The sequence below is a fragment of the Vombatus ursinus genome, unplaced genomic scaffold (genome assembly GCF_900497805.2).
Source record: "Vombatus ursinus unplaced genomic scaffold, bare-nosed wombat genome assembly UNPS02014807.1, whole genome shotgun sequence".
NCBI lineage: Eukaryota > Metazoa > Chordata > Mammalia > Diprotodontia > Vombatidae > Vombatus > Vombatus ursinus.
In genome coordinates, this window is record NW_020954585.1 from 16,285,033 (window position 1) to 16,304,545 (window position 19,513).

The following is a 19,513-nucleotide window of genomic DNA, read 5'->3' on the forward strand; positions in this document are numbered from 1 at the left end:
ATGAAAAGAAAGGAGAAAGTGTCCAAAAGAAGGGATAGAAAACACTGTTGAAAGCTACAGAGAGGTCAGATAGGATGAGGACTGAATAAATACCATGGGATTTAGCATTCCAATTCATTGGTAACCTTATCAAATTTGACCCAGTGTTCTATCCTGACAACATCTTTTTGAACTCTGAATCTATCACCTAATATATTCAGTATCCTTGGCAGTTTTGTGTCATATTCAAATTTGATAAGCATGCCATCTAAAAATGTTGAACACCATATAACCAAGCCCTGGGACACTCCATTAGTTATGTATTCCTTCTGAGTTGGCTCTTTAGGAACAGTCTTTCAACTAGTTCCAACAACTCTGAAACAATTTTAACAGAAGAAAGAGGAAAAAGAAGAAATAAATCATTGGAAAACCATCCAATAAAAATGACTAAGTCAAGCCAATATATAATTATGTTTTCTCCTAACTTTCTTTAAAGACTATTAATCCATAATATCCATCCTATCCTTTATCTGAATCTTTGAAATATTTTGTCCTAAATCTACAATCTATATAAGACCATGTAGAGCTTTCCTCTCCTCTATCACAAAATCTAATGGTTCTAATGGGAGTGGTCACTTCCTGACAATGGTCTTGTAACTTCCACATTAGCAATCAGTTTCAAATTTTCTTTCCTCCTTATTCTGACTCCATTCTTTCTTTTAATGGCACCACCACTAACCCTTTATCCCTCATTTTTAACCCTGTTTTCTTTTACTCTTATGGCTCTCTTAGACTTTACTTTTATCCCATCAGTTATCAAGTGCTTCTATAATATTTCTCAATATTTCCTTCCTCTCTTTTCTTTACCTCTATGAGCCTCATAAGAACTTTAGTAACATCTGTTGGATTATTTTTTTTCTGGAATGGTATCTTTTTTTCAAATTTATTTAGTATTTTATTTTTCCCCAATCACATGTAAAAACAATTTTAACACTCATTTTTAAAACTTTAAATTCCAAAGTCTTCCCTTTCCAAATCCTCCTTACCCCTCTCATTGAGAAGGCAAGAAATTTGATATGAGTTATACATGTGTAGTCATGCAAAACATATTTCCATGTTAGTCATGTTGTGAAAGAAAATAGACCAAAAAAAGAAAAAAGACCTCAAGAAAATAAAGTAAAAAAGTATGATTCAATCTGTATTCAGACACCATCAGTTCTTTTTGTGGGGATGGATAGCATTTTTCATCATAGGTCCTTCAGAGTTGTCTTGGATCATTGTATTGCTGAGAATAACTAAGTCACAGCTAATCATCTTACAACATTGCTGTTTTTTATACACGGTACATTTCACTTTGCATCAGCTCATATAGGTCTTTCCAGGTTTTTCAGAGAGCATTTGTTCAGTCGTTCCCCAATTGATGTACATCCTCCCAGTTTCCAACTCCCTGCCACCAGAAGAGAGCTGCTATAAATATGTAGATCATTTTCCTTTTTGTTTTTTATCTCTTTTTTTCACAGTTACTATTGCTAACTATATTTGCCTTCATCCTATCCCCTCCTGATTATTCTATTCTCTCTCCTTTCACCTTGTCCCTCCTCAGCAGTATTTTGCTTCTGACTACCACTTCCTCCAATCTGCCCTCTCTTCTATCACCCCTCTTCTCTTATCCCCATTTGCCTCCTATTTTCCTGTAGGGTAAGATAGAGTTCCACACCCAATCAAGTGTGTATGTTATTCCCTCTTTGAGCCAATCCTGATGACAGTAAGGTTCACTCACTTCCCCCTCCCAACTCTTTCATCTTCCTCTCCACTGCAAAAAGCTTTTTCTTGCCTCTTTTATGTGAGATAATTTGCCCCATTCTACCACTCCCTTTCTCTTTCTCCCAGTACATTTCTGTTTCTCTCCCCTTACCTTTATTTTTTTAGACATCCCTTCATATTCAACTCACATCTGTGCCCTCTGTCTATATATACTCCTAATTTCCCTAATAATGAGAAAGTTTTTATGACTTACAAGTATCATCTTCCCATTTAAGAATGTAAACAATTTAACCTTATTAAGTCCCTGATGATTTCCCTGGGGGCGGGGGGGAACAAGCAAACAATAGAAAAATATCTGACCATAGAAAGTTACTATTTGACAAGTTTCCCTTTTTATGCTACTCTTGAGTCTTGTATTTGCAAGTCAATTTTTCTATTCAGCTCTGACCTTTTCATCAAAAATACTTGCAAGTCCTCTATTTCATTGAATATCCATTTTTTTCCCCTAAAGGATTATTCTTATATTTTCTGGGTAGGTGATTCGTGATTGTAATCCTAACTCCTTTTCTTCCAGAATATCATATTCCAAGCCCTCCAATCCTTTAATGCAGAAGCTGCTAAATCTTGTGTTATACTGACTATGGCTCCACAATACTTGAATTGTTTCTTTCTGGCTGTTTGCAATATTCTCTCCTTGACATGGGAACTCTGGAATTTGGCTGTAATATTCCTAGGAGTTTTCCTTTTGGGATCTCTTCAGGAGGTGATCAGTGGATTTTTTCCATTACTATTTTACTCTCTGGTTCTAGAATCTCAGGACGGTTTTCTTTGATAATTTCTTGAAATATGATGTCTAGTATCTTCTTTTGATTGTGGCTTTCAGGTAGTTCAATAATTTTTAAATTGTCTCTCTTGGATATATTTTCCAGGTCCATTGTTTTTCCAATGAGATATTTCACATTGTCTTCTGTTTCTTTCATTCTTTTGGTTTTGTTTTAGTTTTTCTTGATTTCTCATAAAGTCATTAGCTTCCCTTTGCTCCATTCTAATTTTTAAGGAATTTTTTCTTCAATGAACTTTTTTACCTCCTTTTCCATTTGACCAATTCTGCTTTTCAAGGCATTCTTTCCTCATTGGCTCTTTGTACATCTTTTATCATTTGGTCTAATCTGTTTTTAAGGTGTTATTTTTTCCAGTATTTTTTTTTTTGTGTCTCCTTTACCAAGATGTCGACTTATTTTTCATTATTTTTTTTTGCATCACTTTCACTTCTCTTTCCAATTTTTCTTCTGCCTCTCTTACTTGATTTTCAAAATCCTTTTTGATCTCTTCCATGGCCTAAGACCAATTCATAGTTTTCTTGGAGGTTTTTGTAGGTGGAACTTTGACTTTGTTATCTAATTCTGAATGTGTGTTTTGATCTTCCTTGTCACCATAGTAACTTTCTATGGTCAGGTGTTTTTACTGTTTTTTGCTCATTTTCTCTAGTCTATTTCTTGACTTTTAACTCTTTGTTAAAGTGGGGTTATGCTTCCATGGTTGAGAGTGCACTGTATCAAGCTTCAGGGGTTTTGTGCAGCTGTTTTCAAAGAAACTTCTAGGGACCTATAAAGTTTTAGTTCTTCCAAGGTGGTATGATCTAAGGAGAAGTGCTTTTACTACTGTCCTGGCCTGTGCTCTGATCTATGAGCTATCACAAGAACTCTTTTCTGCTCTGGAACTGTGATTAGAGGCCCCATTCCACTGTTGCCACAAGCTCTGGTATGCTAGTGCTCCTCCTTGCCCTGGGACTGCCACCGAGGACTGTGACCTGGATCCAAGCATGGGCAAAGCAAAAGAGCCCTGCCTCAGTGCTAGCAAAGAGACCCCTGTAATCTCCCTCTGACCAGGTGTTTGACCCCCTTACCGTCTGTAGGCTGAGAACTCCAGAAGCAGCTGCTGCTGCTGCTGGTTCAGTGGTTCCCAAGGCCTACTTCTGGTTTGCTGGGGCTGGATCCATGCTGGCACAGCCTCTGCTGGACTGTGCTTCACTCTCATCCAGGCTGCCACAGACCTTTCCTGCTGACCTTCTAAGTTGCCTTTCACTGGAAAATTATTTCATTGCATCCTTTTGTGGGTTCTGCTGTTTCAGGAATTGTTTTATAGAATTTAAAGGTGTTTGGAGGGGTTTGGGGAGAGCTGAAGCAAGTCACTGCCTTTTCTCCACCATCTTGGCTCCACCTTTCCTCTATTTGTTGGATTCTTGCAGTAGCCTCCTGACAGGTATTTCTCCCTAAAGCTTTTCCACTTTGGTTTAAAAAAAAAAAACAGCTCTTACAGTTATACTGGGCCTGTGATTTTTTTTTTTTTTTTTTTAGTTTGGAACTCCTAACAAGAAAACTCCTCTACTAACTCTGTCTTTAAAATGTATCTTGTTCTGATTCCCCTGACTATCCTCCCATTCCAAGTCAGTATAGTAAATTTATGAATAGGCAGTATAAAGGGACAATAGTAGGAAGATTGCAAAGGGGAACCTGGAAGTAACATATAAACCATCTCAAAGATCAAAGGAACATAATTTACAAATTGTATCCCATATTAACCAAAAATCACATCCTAGTAATATGTGCTAAATCAGGGGAACCCGTTTAATCTTTGCTGTCAGAGCCTTTTGGTCGTGATATGTAAATCCCAGACAGATTACAGATCTGCACAGTAAAGACCAGCCAGTTACTAAATGAGGCTGATAATTTTGAGATGATATGGACATATGAACTTTAAAGTTTTACTGCCAATTTTGAAATTATTTGAATACATTAATGAACTAACTCTAAGGTGACACAGATAAGAGTTAGTCTGTTACTCCTAAAATCCATTAAAAATGAGACCTCAAACTCCTGCACCCCAAGCCCTCTTCCATTGCCATCAGGTCCATGCTGCCAAGTACTCCCAACTCTAATCCATGGTTATGTGAGTGATTATGTTTCTCTCCCTCCTCATCCTCTTACCCAGAATGCCTGCCTTCCTTCGCCATCCCATTTCCTTTCTCTACCCCATCTGCCTCTGTATGACTCTCACTGTTTGTCTCTGTACTTTCTGTGCTGTTTGACCCCATACCTTCTGTGGTTATTAAAATGTAATTCACTTCCTACTTCTTATTGCCATCGTGGTCTTTCCCAGCAAGTACCCCAAAGAACCAGGTATTACTGCCCCAATTTCATAATTTCATAAATTATCACTTTAAACACCAATCAGCAATCCTTCTGCTACTTTCTTCTGGGACAGTAAGGAGTTAAGTGACTTATCACAGACAAAATCTAGGACATGTCAAAGTCAGGGCTTGAAGCTTGATTTTCCTGATTCTGAGGCTAGCCTTCTATCTTTTCACCAACTTGCCTCTCAGCAGGGGAAAACATGAAGATCACTAAATCATACTTCTTTGTTTTCGTGCAATCTTTTATGACAAGTGTGACATGTTTTGTCTGGTTTTTTATTATTGTTGTTGTTGTAAAGCAGAGAAGGGGTAGAGTTTCATGGGTTGGAGCAATAATATTCTTGATTTAAAAACAACAACAACAATGAAAGACTGAAATTATTCTGTTTCTTAGGAAATATTGCCCTTAGTTGCCCTCTTTGTCAATTAGAAGCTGACTGGTTTTTTACTTAAAATTGTCATTACGAAAAATTTTTTCCTATTAATCAAAAGGGCACTGATTCAGATACACAGTACACATGTAGATCTCTATTATGCAACAGTAAGTAAAATCAAACAATTCAAATTGATATGTTAGATAAATTGGCTATATATTATAAAACTGAGATTCAACAGTAAAATGATGTACTTTCAACATATTTAACAAGATGAACGCAATACTATAATGTTTGCTCTAACCTAAATTTCTGTTCTGTGAATCCTATTTTTTTATTGACTTCCTTTAGGAAATTAGAAATGCATTTCTAGAAAGATTATGGAGTTAATGGTTGTATATAAACCCAGCTCCTCTTCATCACCTCAAAGCAACAAGATATACACTAAATAAAGGAACAATATCATTACCAAAAAATGGAAAAAAGTAAAGAAACACAGTGAAGTGTCTACTGAATAATCAGCAAAAAGACTGAACTATTAAGTAAATAAAAAGGTTTTATATTGCCATGAAGAAATAGTATGGCATAAAATAATAAGAGGAGAAATCTCCAAATGCTATCATAACTATGTCTGGATCCTCAAAATTGAAATTGGAACAACTACAAGAAGCAACTAGGTAGTGCAGTGGACAGAGTGCTGGGTCTAAACTCAGTTACTTACTAGCTGTGTGACCCTACTTAATCCTGTTTACCTCAGCTTCCTCATCTGTAAAATGAGCTGGAGAATAAAATGCCAAACTACTCTAGTATCTTTGTCAAAAAAAAAAAAAATCCCAAATGGGTCTTACAAAGAACAAAACCTGAGTTCCTTTCCTGGAACTGCTATGTATTCAGGCAAGTCACTTCCTCTCCCTGAGAGACTGAGCCTCAGTGTCTTTTTATGTTCTATTATATTTGGGGGCAGCTAGGTGGTGCAATAGATAGAGTGCTGGACCTGAAGGCAAGAAGACTCAACTTTATGAGTTCAAATCAGACATATAGTAACTGGGCAAGTCATTTAACCCTTTTTGCCTCAGTTCCTCATTTGTAAAATGAGCTAGAGAAGAAAATGTTAAACCACTCTAGTATTTTCACCAAGAAAACCGCAATTGGAGTAACATAGATTCGGACAAGACTGAAACAACTGAACAATGACAAGAAGAAGCCCCAGAGTGTCTGAGAAGCATAATAAAATAATTAAAGAAGCAATAAGAAGTTCTTAAGAGAAATTTAAAACAAGAAAAGAATCCATGGGAAGGAAAAGAAATGAGTGTTTATAAAGTGCCTACTATGTGTCAGGCACTGTGCTAAGTGTTTTTTACAAATATGATCTCATTTTATCTTCACAATAAAACTTGGAAGTACGTGCTATTTTTATAATTGTGTAAACTGAGGTAAACAGCGGTTAAGTGACTTTCCCAGGGTCATACAGTTAGTAAGTACATGAGGTCAGATTGGAACTCAGGTCTTCATGAGTCCAAATCTCATTTGACTGTGCCATCAGTTGCCTAATGATTTAGAAGAAAAGGTTAAGAATTTTAAAAACATATTGAACACACACACACACATACACACACACACAAACAAAGCTAAGGGCAAAGTTAAATAAAAATATTAGAAAAATCCTCAAAGGAAGAAAAAGTCAAAAAAATTGAGATCTTTATAAGTCAAAGCAATTGCCTTTACAGAGAAATTTTGGTAAGACAATCTGAAAAAAACAAATCTTAACAGCAAAATATCATGGAAAAAGTCTGAATACCATATTATAAATTCTGAAAAAATATTGGGAAAGTGAGGGCAAAATAAAGATTGATAGAACTTATAGGACTCCATCAGAGAGGAATCTAGAGTAAAACTCACCCATAAATGTAGTCATAAGGTTCCAGGGCTTCATCATTAAATACCAACATTTACAAGTTTTCAAGAGGAGGTCCTTCACATATGAAGGAAAAGCAGTAAGAAGTTTTCAAAAGTACTTTGTTGACCACACACCAAAAAAAGAAAGAAAATATTACCATGTAATATGGTGAAAAGCAAAGAAAATTCATTTATATGCCAAAGTGAAGTATTCTGCAAATATGAGCTTCAAATGTTTTTCAACTATTCTGTCTCATCATGACTCTCACTGCCTTGAATTTGAAGTTATTTTGAACCCAATAGTAAAAATTTACCTTTTCTCTATTAAATCTCACCTTTGCAGATATGACTGATTGATCAAATGAGATGTTTTTAGATTGTAACTCTGTTAATCAATCAGGAAGAAAAAACACATTACTTTAGCAATTTAATTAGACTTTAAATGGATCTCAAACTTTCTCAACATGTCTAACTTTATAGCTAAGGAATTCTTTGCAATTTTTTTTGGCAAGTTTCATCAGAAGTATAAAGGTTTTTAAGAAACCCTAACACTAAAATTGACTGGACTCCTTCCAGATAATAAATTATTAGCACATAAAGATAAAGAGAAAAAAAATCCTTCCAAATTTAATTATGAAAAGAATACCAGTTTTGTAGTCAGACAATACAGATGTGAATGTTGCTATTTATAACCTGCATGACCTTAGAAAAATTCCTTATTCTCTTTGGACTTCATTAATATATAAAGTGAGGAGGGTGAACTGGAGAGTTTCAAAGGTCCTTTTCTACTCTATCTTACTTGATCCTATAATTTTTCTTAGAAATTGAAGCTGAGGGGGCAGCTAGGTGGTACAGTGTATAAAGTTCTGGCCTTGGAGTCAGGAGGACCTGAGTTCAAATCCAGCCTCAGACACTTGACACTTACTAGCTGTGTGACCTTGGGCAAGTCACTTGACCCTGATGGCCTCACCAAAAAAAATTTTTTAAAAAAAAGAAATTGAAGCTAGGACAGGTAGTTATCTATCAGTTTGGTAATTTTCAATAATGATGAGTTCATCATGCACAAACTGTTCTGTTTCCAACCCAATGGTCAATAATTATTTTAACTGATAGTTTTGCCCTAACAGAGGATGTTAAGGTTTCAACAGTTTGATGAGTTTGGAAAAATGCTGAGCAATATTAAAGATTCATGGACACTAGGGTGGATTATCACCCTGGGATAACACTGACTTTGCTTACTTTCTAGCTTTTTTCCTGATGCCAATATAATGAAAATCTAAAATTATATGATAAATGAATTTAAAGAGGTGTTGGGGAAAACTATTTTTAAGATAATAGTATAAAAACTTCCTTTGTTTTTAAATGTATAAAATGGAATGCTAGGAAAGGTGCTAGATAAATTTTAAGTTACCCTGTGACACATAAATTCCTTCAGTAATAATAAGATAAGTTAATTCCTTCTATGTTAAGTGATATTAAGTCAGGAATACCTTTATGACATTTGACTTGAAATGGTCATTTATTGCTCTCTATCAGAAAAAAGAAGATGACTTTCTAATTCATGCATCACAGAAAAATTAGTGAGCAACAAGGTCTCTCTCCATTTAATGAAAAGATGGCATTTGAGTCCATGCCTTTTAAGAATGAATTGAAGCAATTGGGGTTGGTTAACCTAGAGAAGAGAAGATTGAGAATGGGGAATGATGTGTCATTGTATGAAAACATTTGAAGGGCTGCCATGTGAAAGAAGTGTTACATTTGTTCTTTTGGACCCAAACTAGGATAAAAACAGCAGAGACAAATTTTGGATTGACAGCAGGAAAATCCTTCTAACAAATGGTGCTATCAGAGTAGAATGAGTTGTGTTGATCGACATTAGGTTCTCCTTAATCAAGTATCATCAAGTAGGAACTAAATGGCCCCGTATTGAACACTATGATAGTGGGGATTCTTTTGTGATAGGAGGTTGTAGTAGATAACCACAGAGTTTACTTTTGACTCTAAAAATTCTGTGATTCTAATGTTAGAGATATGAAGTAAAATTAATGTCTCAAATATCTCTTTTTGAATGGTTCATTTGTTAACTTCTTATTCATTTCAAATCATTTTTAAAGTCATGTTTCTTAATTCTTCTTTAAAAACTAAATTTCCTATACTTTTAAGAAACTGGGTACTAAGTGATTAGATTTTCATTATCTTGGCATTAAGGCAAAATCAGCAAAAGAATATTTAAAAAAAGAAAAAAAAGAAACTTCCATTGCCCTTTCCTAATCATTAGAAACTAACCTTTTTTTTATTAATTCCTTTCTACTAATTCAGATTGAAAGAATTCACAGATCATCTCCAGAAAAAGAAAAAAAAATACCAAATACTGCAAACTCCAAGTGGTTAAATTCATCAATTCAATTGATATTGTAAATTATTTTTACAATAAGTTCTGCAACAAGTTCTGCAAACCATCAGGAGAAAGACCTTCAAATACAAAGGGAAGGACTTTCAAATAACACAAGACTATTCTGCACCCACTTGAAAATGTAGGAGGAAATGAAATAATGTGTTCTAAAGATCACTGGCATTCAGGATACAGACCAGGGTGACCTATCCTGCAAGTCTAGGCTTAATCATGTAGGACAAAAGATGGACATTCAGTAATAAAGTGACACATATTTAGAAAGAAAACCAGCACTGATGAGATTATTTGTCTCTCAAACACCCCAAACAATAGAAACACAGGAGAAGTGAATAAATGCAGCAGACAAGGACAGTAACAGCAACGAAATGACAACAGGGAGACCAGTAAGAGGCTTTATTCCAAATGTACACAAGAAGACAGGCAGAAATCTACCAGATGTAAGAGTGAAGGAACAGATTCAGTATTATGGATAAAACTTGGCAATACCTCACCTACAGGGGAATGCTTCTGTTATGGGACTACATTACAACCTAAGAGGGTACATAAAGGGAGCAGGGAAGAAAAGAGGGAAGGAGAAGAGTGAGTGATGCACTGAAGTCAGTGAAGAACTGGCAATGAGGGGAAGGTGATGTAATCTCAGAAAGAGAAGAGCCTACAAAGAAGTGGTTGGGGAGGGGGAGAGGATTAAAAAGGAGGGGAAAAAGAAAGAGGTCTTTCAAAGTGGTAGGGGGTTTCACTGTAGAATGCTCCTATGAGTGAAAAGAGATAGTTCATAAAAGATGAGGACCTTACATTGGATGAAGCCTGGGAGATTTAGTGCTTGAAAAGTCTACTTGTCTTGGAAAGTGGGAGAGGGGGAGTTGAAACCTCTGAGGACAACTAGAACCTGGAGGAGAGTTCCAGACAAATGTAAAAAAAAAAAAAAATCAACAAGAGAGGATATAGATCAGTGGTGGGCTGCTGCATAATCAGGTTTGTGGTGTGGGAGGGCCCTAACAGGGGGCAGTATCCTCTCTGACACTTGCAATAATTGTCATTATTTTATAAATGAGGCACAATGGAAAAAGGCAATCCTTGAGACAAGTCTTACTGATAGTGACAGAAAGTGCATGAAGGGGAGTGCCTAGAATGGATACTTTGGAAGTTTTGCTAGCATGAAGAATATAGAGAAAAGAAAGAGACAGATAAGTATCATGCAGCATGATTAAGAGAATGAGGGTATAGAGTAAACAGAAAGAAGAGATGGATAATGAAGAGAATGAGAGAAATACTTTTTTGGAAAGAGGTGCAAAAATTGAATGGGAGGAGTGGAAGGGAAGATATCAAATGAGAAGAGGGCATCAGAGGTGTGGGGAAGAGAGCCAGTGGGAACAGAGATACTTTAAAAAAAGATTAAAGTGAAGTAACTGAAGGAACATAATACTGTGTTTACAACAGAAGAGGAAACTTGAAACCAAAAAGCTACTGCACAGACAACATTAATGTATCTAGGATAAGGAGGGAAATGATAGAATGGGGAAAAAATATTTGTGTCAAATTTCTCTGGTAAGGGTTGGGTGTCCAAGATATATAAACAATTATGTATATTATAAATATATATGTGCACAAATATATGCACACATATTAAAAAATTTAATAGCCACTCCCCAATAGATAAATGTTCAAAGGATATAAACAGTTCTCAAAAGAATTGCAAAGTATTCACAACCAACTAAAAATGTTCCAAATCACTAATAATAGGACATATGCAAATCAAAACAAACCAGGGATTTTATCTTATACCTTCCCAAATTCAAATTGACAAAAAATGACCCAAAAATGGCAATAGTCAAGGTTGGAGGGGTGGTGAAAGGATGGACACACTAATACATTGTTGCTGGAGTTATGAAATGGTAAAGAATATTTTGGAAAGCAATTTGGAATATGCAAATAAAGTGACTAAAATGTTGATACTCTTTTGACCAGAGACTCCATTACTTAGCTTGTTCCCCAAGGAAGCTATTGATAAAGAAAAAAATATCCATATACTGCAAAATATTCCTAGCAGCACTTTTTGTGATACCCACCAATTGAGGAATAGCTAAACAAATTGTGGGATATTGTCATGTAAGAAATCATATGTGTAGTGAATACATAAAAGCATAAAAAAATCTACGAACTGATGCAGAGTGAAGTATGCAGAACCAAGAAAATAATATAAATGGTAACTACAACAATATTAATGGAAACAACACACACACACAAAAATCAAAAGTAAATGCAACATAATTACAAAGATCAAAGGAAATTCAAATGAAGAGATATGAGAAGACACCCCTAACCTACCCCTTTGTGGAGATGGGACATCCACTGCATATGTTGTTGGACTTTCTCAATGTATTGATCAGTTGTGATGACTTTTCTTTTTCTATTTGTCATATGGGATGGCTGTCTGGGAGGGAGAAGGGTACATAGGATGCTATGGTGATGGAAGATACAGAAAACATCAATAAAAACTTATTTTACAAAACAAATAAAATACATTGAAAAACATTGGGAAGCAGGTAGGTATTATGAAGGATAAAGTGTTGGGCCTGCAGTCAGGAAGACCCAAATTTAAATATGGCCTCAGACATATACTAGCTGTATGACACTGTGCAAGTTCCTTTAAAAAAAAACAATCAAAAATCTGTTTTTCTTAGCTTTCCCCAAATGGGGGTGATTTAAAGATTTTTTGAAGATGAAATGAGATAGTATTTGTAAAGCACTTAGCACAGTGCCTGGCAATGCTTTCCACCTTCTCCTTTTCATCACAGCTAGACCATTATAATAGTTAGTGAGTAAATAGTTATGAAAAATGTGTTTCATGTTACAAACATAAAGTGCTATGGAAATGTTAAATAATAAAGAACTATAAGACTTATCATTCTATTTAGTTCTGCATTAAGGTCCAATCCCTCGTCAAACTTGCTTTATTAAGATGCAGGCGAACTTCACCCCATTTGAAAGGGTTACAATCTAATTTTACTGTGGTTTTGTACTTAGAAAAATGGATATGGAGACAGTGATAAGGCAATGAATAATAGGTTCAGAAAGATTAATTGGATGACTATAATTCAGTCTAAAGTTCTAACTATATTACAAAGGTTTATGAGATCATCGGAACTCTTGGAACTGAATTATATCTTCTGTAATCAGTCTTTCCTCTTTCTCCATTCCCATTTATATCACATGTAGAAAATGCATGTTTTTGAGACCATAAAACAATTTATTGAGGACATGTAAAGGAAATCATTTAGGATTTTTATACTAGACAGGTTAAAGAAAAAATTGCAATGCATCAAACTAGCAAGTATAAAAACTACAGAGACTTAAGGGTCAATTTCCTGCTAAGCTGTTCTTTTATCAAAGGCAAAAGGAGGCAACCAGTCCATCATGAAATATAATATATCCAGAATGGGAAGGGACCTGAGAGGCCATCTAGTACAAACTCTTCATTTTGCAGATGAGGAAACTGAGGTTCAGGGATCTTAAGGGACTTGCCCAAGAAGGGACTTGCCCAAGATCACATAGTAAACAACTATCAGTGATGTGTCTTGAACCCCAGTTTTCAGACTCTAGAGACAATATTCACATACACTCAACCACATACACATGCACACACACACGTACAGAGTAATTACTGAAATTTTACAGAATTATGTCTGACAAATTGACAAGTCCCTGGCAATCCCCCCATTTTGGCTTCTTAATTTCCCTGGTGGGACAGCTAGGTGGTACAGTGGATAGAATGCCAGGTTGGTGTCAGGAAGACTCATCTTCCTTAGTTCAAGTCTGGCCTCAGACAATTCCTTGCTGTGTAACTCTAAGCAAGTCACTTAACCCTGCTTGCCTCAGTCTCTTCTTCTGTAAAATGAGCTGGAGAAAGAAATGGCCAACCACTCCAGTGTCTTTCACAAGAAAAACCTAAGTCGAGTCATAAAATGTCAGATACAACTGAAAAACAACTCAACCACAAAATCTCCCTGGTGCTAAATGTCTCCCTGACATATGCTTTCCCCAAATATCTCAAGCTTTGCATCTTGGCTCTCTGCAGTCACTCCATATCATCAGCCAAAGTTGGATTTATTCTTATTTGCAGCCTAACAATCCAGCTATAAGCAAGATGTGACACTGCTAAATCTGGTTAAAAATATATGAATGGTTAGATGTAATAAAATAGAGTTTAGTTTATAAAAATCCCTCCCTGTACTTTATGTCAAATAAAATTAACTAGTTCCATAACTCAGATAAAAAGAAATCTCCACATAGAAATGGATATATCTTACTTCAAATGGGAGCTCCGTTAATTCCAGATTTCCAGACAAATCCAATTTCTCCAGATTTTCACAGTCTCCTAATTCTGGAGGAACACTCTTCAGATGGTTGAAACTCACATTGAGTTCATTCAGGCTCTTCAAATAACCTGTTGCCATAGAATATCGCCATCAGTTGAACAGGAGTCATTTGAAAGAAACAAAGACATTTATGAAACATTTGAATGAAACATAATAATAATTGTAAAGGGAATTAAAATTGAATAGTCTATGTATAAGCAGAAAAAATATGTGATTTCCCATGTATTTTGCCTCTTGATCAAAAATAATCAAGTAATTTTTCATTGTTTCATGTTATATGCCTTGTTTTACCTTCCCAATGAGATTATATGAACCTTCAAAGTAGGGAATATGCTTTCTTATTGTCCTATATCCCCACCTCAGCATCAAGCACAGTATTAGCCTTATTGTAAACCCTAAAGCTATAACTACAATGGGCCAACTAAGGCTTTGCTCCAAAGCACCAACATTTAGAGGAAATAAAAATTATAAATAAGTATTTGAAAAGATTCAGTAATTTAAAAATATGTTACATTTACAAATTGACAGCACATATATCTCTTTAAAAGCATAGAAACAACTGAATTTAGGACCTAGTTAGCAAGAAAAATTAGTTAAAATATGAAGCAACCAGTCACATTATTAATAAGATCCATGTATGCGCCTATAATAACTAATTCCCTCTCCAGATCACATGAATTTGCCTTAATTACTTCTTGAATCATTTTCACCTCATATACTGCAAAATTGATGAGAGAATGTCTTATATTACTTTTTGGGGGGATGTTATTTGTTTCAGCTACCAAAAGTGATAAACATTCAGAACATGTCTTTTGAATTGAGCTGAATTTATAAAAAAAAATAAGCAACTGCATTCAATTTATTAAATTAATTTTGTTTACATTCAATAAACAGTAAGAGCTTACTTTGCAGCATTTAATAGAGGCAGCTTGATGTAATGACTTGATGTAATAATGTAATGACTGATGTAATGTAATAGGAAACCCTATTTTCAAATCCTATCTCAGACACAGAATGGCTATAGAACACTGGACACATTCTGAGACAATCCAGCCACAAAGTAGGCTCCCATCTACATTGGTTGAGAGTTATTTTTATAATAACTATGTATTTATGAGAGAGACAGAGACAGAGATAGATGAAGACAGACCGAGACAGAGAGACAGAAAGACAGAGAGAGACACACACAGAGACAGAGAGAGAAAAGAAACAGAGAGAGACAGAGAGACAGAAACAGAGAAAGTGAATATACATAGATGTGTTTTGTGTCCAAAAAGTCTCAGTGCAGCCTTAAGTTTTAGTAACTTTTGGGACAACCTGGATAGGGCCCATATTATTCTCCAGAAAAGACTGAGGAAAATGCAAAATGTCCCTGCCCTCATGGAGTTTACAGTCTAGTAGAGGAATGTCTCATACATTGATAGCTAAAATTACACTGAGATGCATTATAAATATATTAAGGAGGGTCTTTTTAAGGTGCTATACAAGTATGGGATGATAACAATGATTATCAAAAAGGGTAAGAAGAAGAAATCTAATTTCCTTGTCCAGTTTGCTTTTCAAAACTTCACGGAAGATAATGGAAGTTATAGTTAGTTAATTTCAAACTCCTGCAACATTTATGGATTTTCCAGGGACATGTGGAATTTAATTTCTACTTCAGTTGAAGTTCTAGAATTTTATAAATGTTTTCATTACCATAAGAGGGAAAAAAAAACAAAAAAAAAAATCAAACAAACCAAAAAAACTCTCCCACCAGGTTATTATGTATATTCAGAAGAATTTATAAGGAAATATGCATTCTAATTCAACATTAGATAAATAGTCATAGATGTATTTTCAGATTCATATCCCCAATTCAAAACATATCTATAAGCAGCAGGGGTACTTAGCTCTACAAACCATAGTAATGTACAAAGTAACTGGGACAAAGTATAATAATTAAATTCTTTTTTTTTTTTTTTGGTGAGGCTATTGGGGTTAAGTGACTTGCCCAGAGTCACACAGCTAGTAAGTGTTATGTGTCTGAGGCCAGATTTGAACTCGGGTCCTCCTGACTCCAAAGCCAGTGCTTTATCCACTGCACCACCTAGCTGCCCCTAATAATTAAATTCTTATACAGTGAAGCTTACAACTTTTTATATCTTTAAAGAACTTTTAATATGCAATATTGCAGCTAGGTGGCACAGTGAATAGAGTGCTGGGGCTGAAGTTAAGAACTTGCTATTTAGACATTTTTCAGTTGTGTCTGACTCCTCAAGACCCCTTTTGGGGTCTTCTTGACAAAGATACTGAAGTCATTTGCCATCTCCTTCTTCAGCTCATTTTGTAGATAAGGAAACTAAGGCAATCAGGCTTAAGTGATTTGCCCAGGGTCACATAGCTGGTAAGTCTCTGAGGCTGGATAGAAGAAGAGTCTTCCTGACTACAGGCCCAGTACTCTATCCAAAGAAGCATGACCTGAGTTCAAACTCAGCCTGGGCAAGTCATTTAACCTCTGACTGTCTCAGTTTCTTCATCTGCAATATGAGGATTATACCACCTACTTCACAGGATTGTTGTGAAGATCAAATGAGATAATATTTGTAAAGCACTTTTGCACATTGCATGGTACATAGTTGGCACTTAATAAATGCTTGTTCCTTTCTGCTCTTCAAATATATCTTCCATTGAATATTGTGACTAATTGATTAATAATTAATCATCAATTAATTAAATAATAATCACATAAATATTGTAATGTCAAAATTAATCATTTTACATGATTTGGTAATGAGAAAGAAGTCACAATATTTTGATATATTCTTTTATTCTTTATCAAGAAACCACATTGTTTACACATTTTTATTATAAATGTTTGAGAGACAGTCCAGTCTTGATTACTATACATAGGATTTTAATGGGATGTAAATCAGATAAATTCTGAGACCATTGAAGCATATTTTTCTCTGTCCCTTGGATAAATTTCTTAATCTTTCATGACATGTGGCATGGTAGAAGTTTGTGTTAAGGTATTACATCTCCATTTGGGAATTTCTATAATTTTGGAACAGTTTTGTTTCTCAGTTTACTAATATGATTTGTCTTTCAATAGGGACAAGTTTTGAAAGCTCATAATTAAAAAAAAAAAACAAAACCAGACATGTTTTTGAGTGAGTGTTTATGTTTAATTGTCTTCTGTTAGTTGTTTTGGTATACCCTTGAATGAAAAACTGACTTTCATTTGTATAAATTTTTGTTGTTCCTAACTTGTTTCAGTCATGTCTGACTCTCCATTACTCCATTTGGGATTTTCTTGGCAAAGATGCTGGGGTGGTTTGCCATTTCCTTCTCTAGCTCATTTTACATAAAAGAACTAAGACAAACAGGGTTAAGTGACTTGCCCAGGCGCACACTTTAGTAGGTCTCTGGGATCAGATTTGAACTCATGTCTTTCTGACCCAAGGAACATTGGTCTGGTCACTGAACCACCTAGCAGCCTCCTGTACTGAGTTCTAGGAAGACAAAAAAAAAGGCAAAAGACAAGCTCCTCAAGGAGCTTGAGACAACATGCAAGCAAATGTAAACAAAGCAAGATATATACAGGATAAATAGGAAATAATTAATAGATGGAAGACATTAAAAAACAAACAAATAAAAGGAGACCAAGAAAGTCAATAAGTAGAGTTGAGGAGGGAGAGCATTCCAGGCATAGGGGATAGCTCAAAAAATATGTTTGGATTGGTGAGATGGAATATCTTACTAGTAGGACAGCCAGGAGGCCAGTATCACTATATCTTAGAGTACTTGATGAGGAGTAATGTATAAGAAGACTGGAAAGGTAGGAGGGGGTTAGGTTATAAAATATTTTGAATGCCAGAGAGCATTTTGTACTTGATCCCAGAGGCAACAGTGAGCTGCGAAAGTTTGTTAAGTAGGAGAGTGGTATGGTTAGACTTAAATCTTAGGAAAATCACTTTGGTGGCTGAGTGATGGAGTGAGGAGATAATTGAGGCAGGCAGACCCATCAGCAGGCTACTACAACAATCCAGACATAAGGTGATGAGGATTTGCAGTGTCAAAGGAGAGGAGGGAGTGTATATGAATGATGCTACAGAGATGAACTCAACATTTTGATAACCGCTTGGATATGGGTATTGAAGAATAGTGAGGAATCCAAGATGACTTCTAGCTTGTGAGCCTAAGGGACTAGGAGGATGTTGTTGCCTTCTAAAGTAACAGGAAAGGTAGGAGGCTGGGAGGTTTTAGGGGAAAGAAGCAAGCAGAGTACAGTGCCTATTATTAGATAGGCATGAGGAATGTCAATTCTGAAAACAAATGATCAAAGAATCAAAGAGTTAATGCAACTTCTGTGAACTCTGAAAATACCAAAGAGCTCACACAGGTTATCACAGCCATTGTTAACTCTGAAAAATAAAATAAAATAAAACCAAAATAAAACCAAAGAGCTAACAGTGGTCATCAGCAAAAAGCTTTCTTAATTCTATTGGAGGAGGGGAATTAGACACACATGCAGGAACCTCCTCTGATACCAAGGAGATTGGCTTTAGTGTGGGAAAATCTCAGTACATATACTAGTGGCTACACAGTTAGCTGTAGACCTGACAATGAGGGGTAACAACAACGAGACAAGTTTGATTCATAGCAGGCCTTCGTGACTGGAACATTGGTACTGCTAGTGTGAAACAATTCTGGGTTTTTGTTGCAGCTGAGTTCATCCAGAGGGTGAGTACAAAATATTGTTGTGTCAAGCTCAGGGCACAGCTTGCTTACCAGGACTTAGTTCTGGAAAACAGGTGTCTGCTAATAGTAAAAAGAAAAGGGTGGTCTTGGCATGGGGATGCTGACAGAAAGTAAAATTGGTAAGAAAGGAGATGTTCAGGAACTTCCCTTCAGTCCTTGAAATTCAAGTTCTCAGTTCTGAGATGCCTGCAGAGACCCAAAGACCACCTCCTTCTCTCCCTCCTCTGTCACAGTTCAACTCTTCTTTCAGTTTCCTTTTCACCTTTTGGTAATTCAGGCTTCACAATTTTACTTGTGTTATCCAGGCTTTACATACAATTCAGTCCATTAAATTAAGATAGAGTGGTATATGCCATCTCCTCACTCTTTGGTCTCAGTCTGAATGATCTTTGAAATGCTTGATTCCATCACGCCCATATCTATTATAATATCCTTAATAGCAATTGGAGTGTACTCTTTAAATATTACTTCTGCCCAATTCCTTGGAATAATTTTGTTGTTCAGTTGTTTTTCAGTCCTGTCTCACTCTTCATGACCCCATTTGGGATTTTCTTGGCAAAGATACTAGAGTGGTTTGGATGTGGTTTGGATGTGGTTTGGATGTGGTTTGGATGTCCACCTGGAAAGAATTCACACACTCAAACCATCTTCCAGTCAAGAAGCAGTTTATTGCAATGGCAATAGCAGCAAGCAAGACTCTTAGGGAATCTGCAACTTAATGGGGATGCTATATATACAAAAAAAGGATGGTGAAAAGATCTAGATGTGATTAAGG

At 35.8% G+C, this 19,513-nt stretch overlaps 1 protein-coding gene across 1 annotated transcript in view; it reads right to left on the reverse strand.

Moving 5' to 3' along the window:
* The window catches only part of LRRC2 (leucine rich repeat containing 2), a 136,943-nt gene that overhangs the window by 29,103 nt on the left and 88,327 nt on the right, over window positions 1-19,513 (reverse strand). Inside the window, exon 4 of the mRNA XM_027874424.1 lies at window positions 13,927-14,063. Coding sequence (XP_027730225.1) covers window positions 13,927-14,063 — 137 coding nt within the window. The remainder of the gene's footprint in view (window positions 1-13,926; window positions 14,064-19,513) is intronic.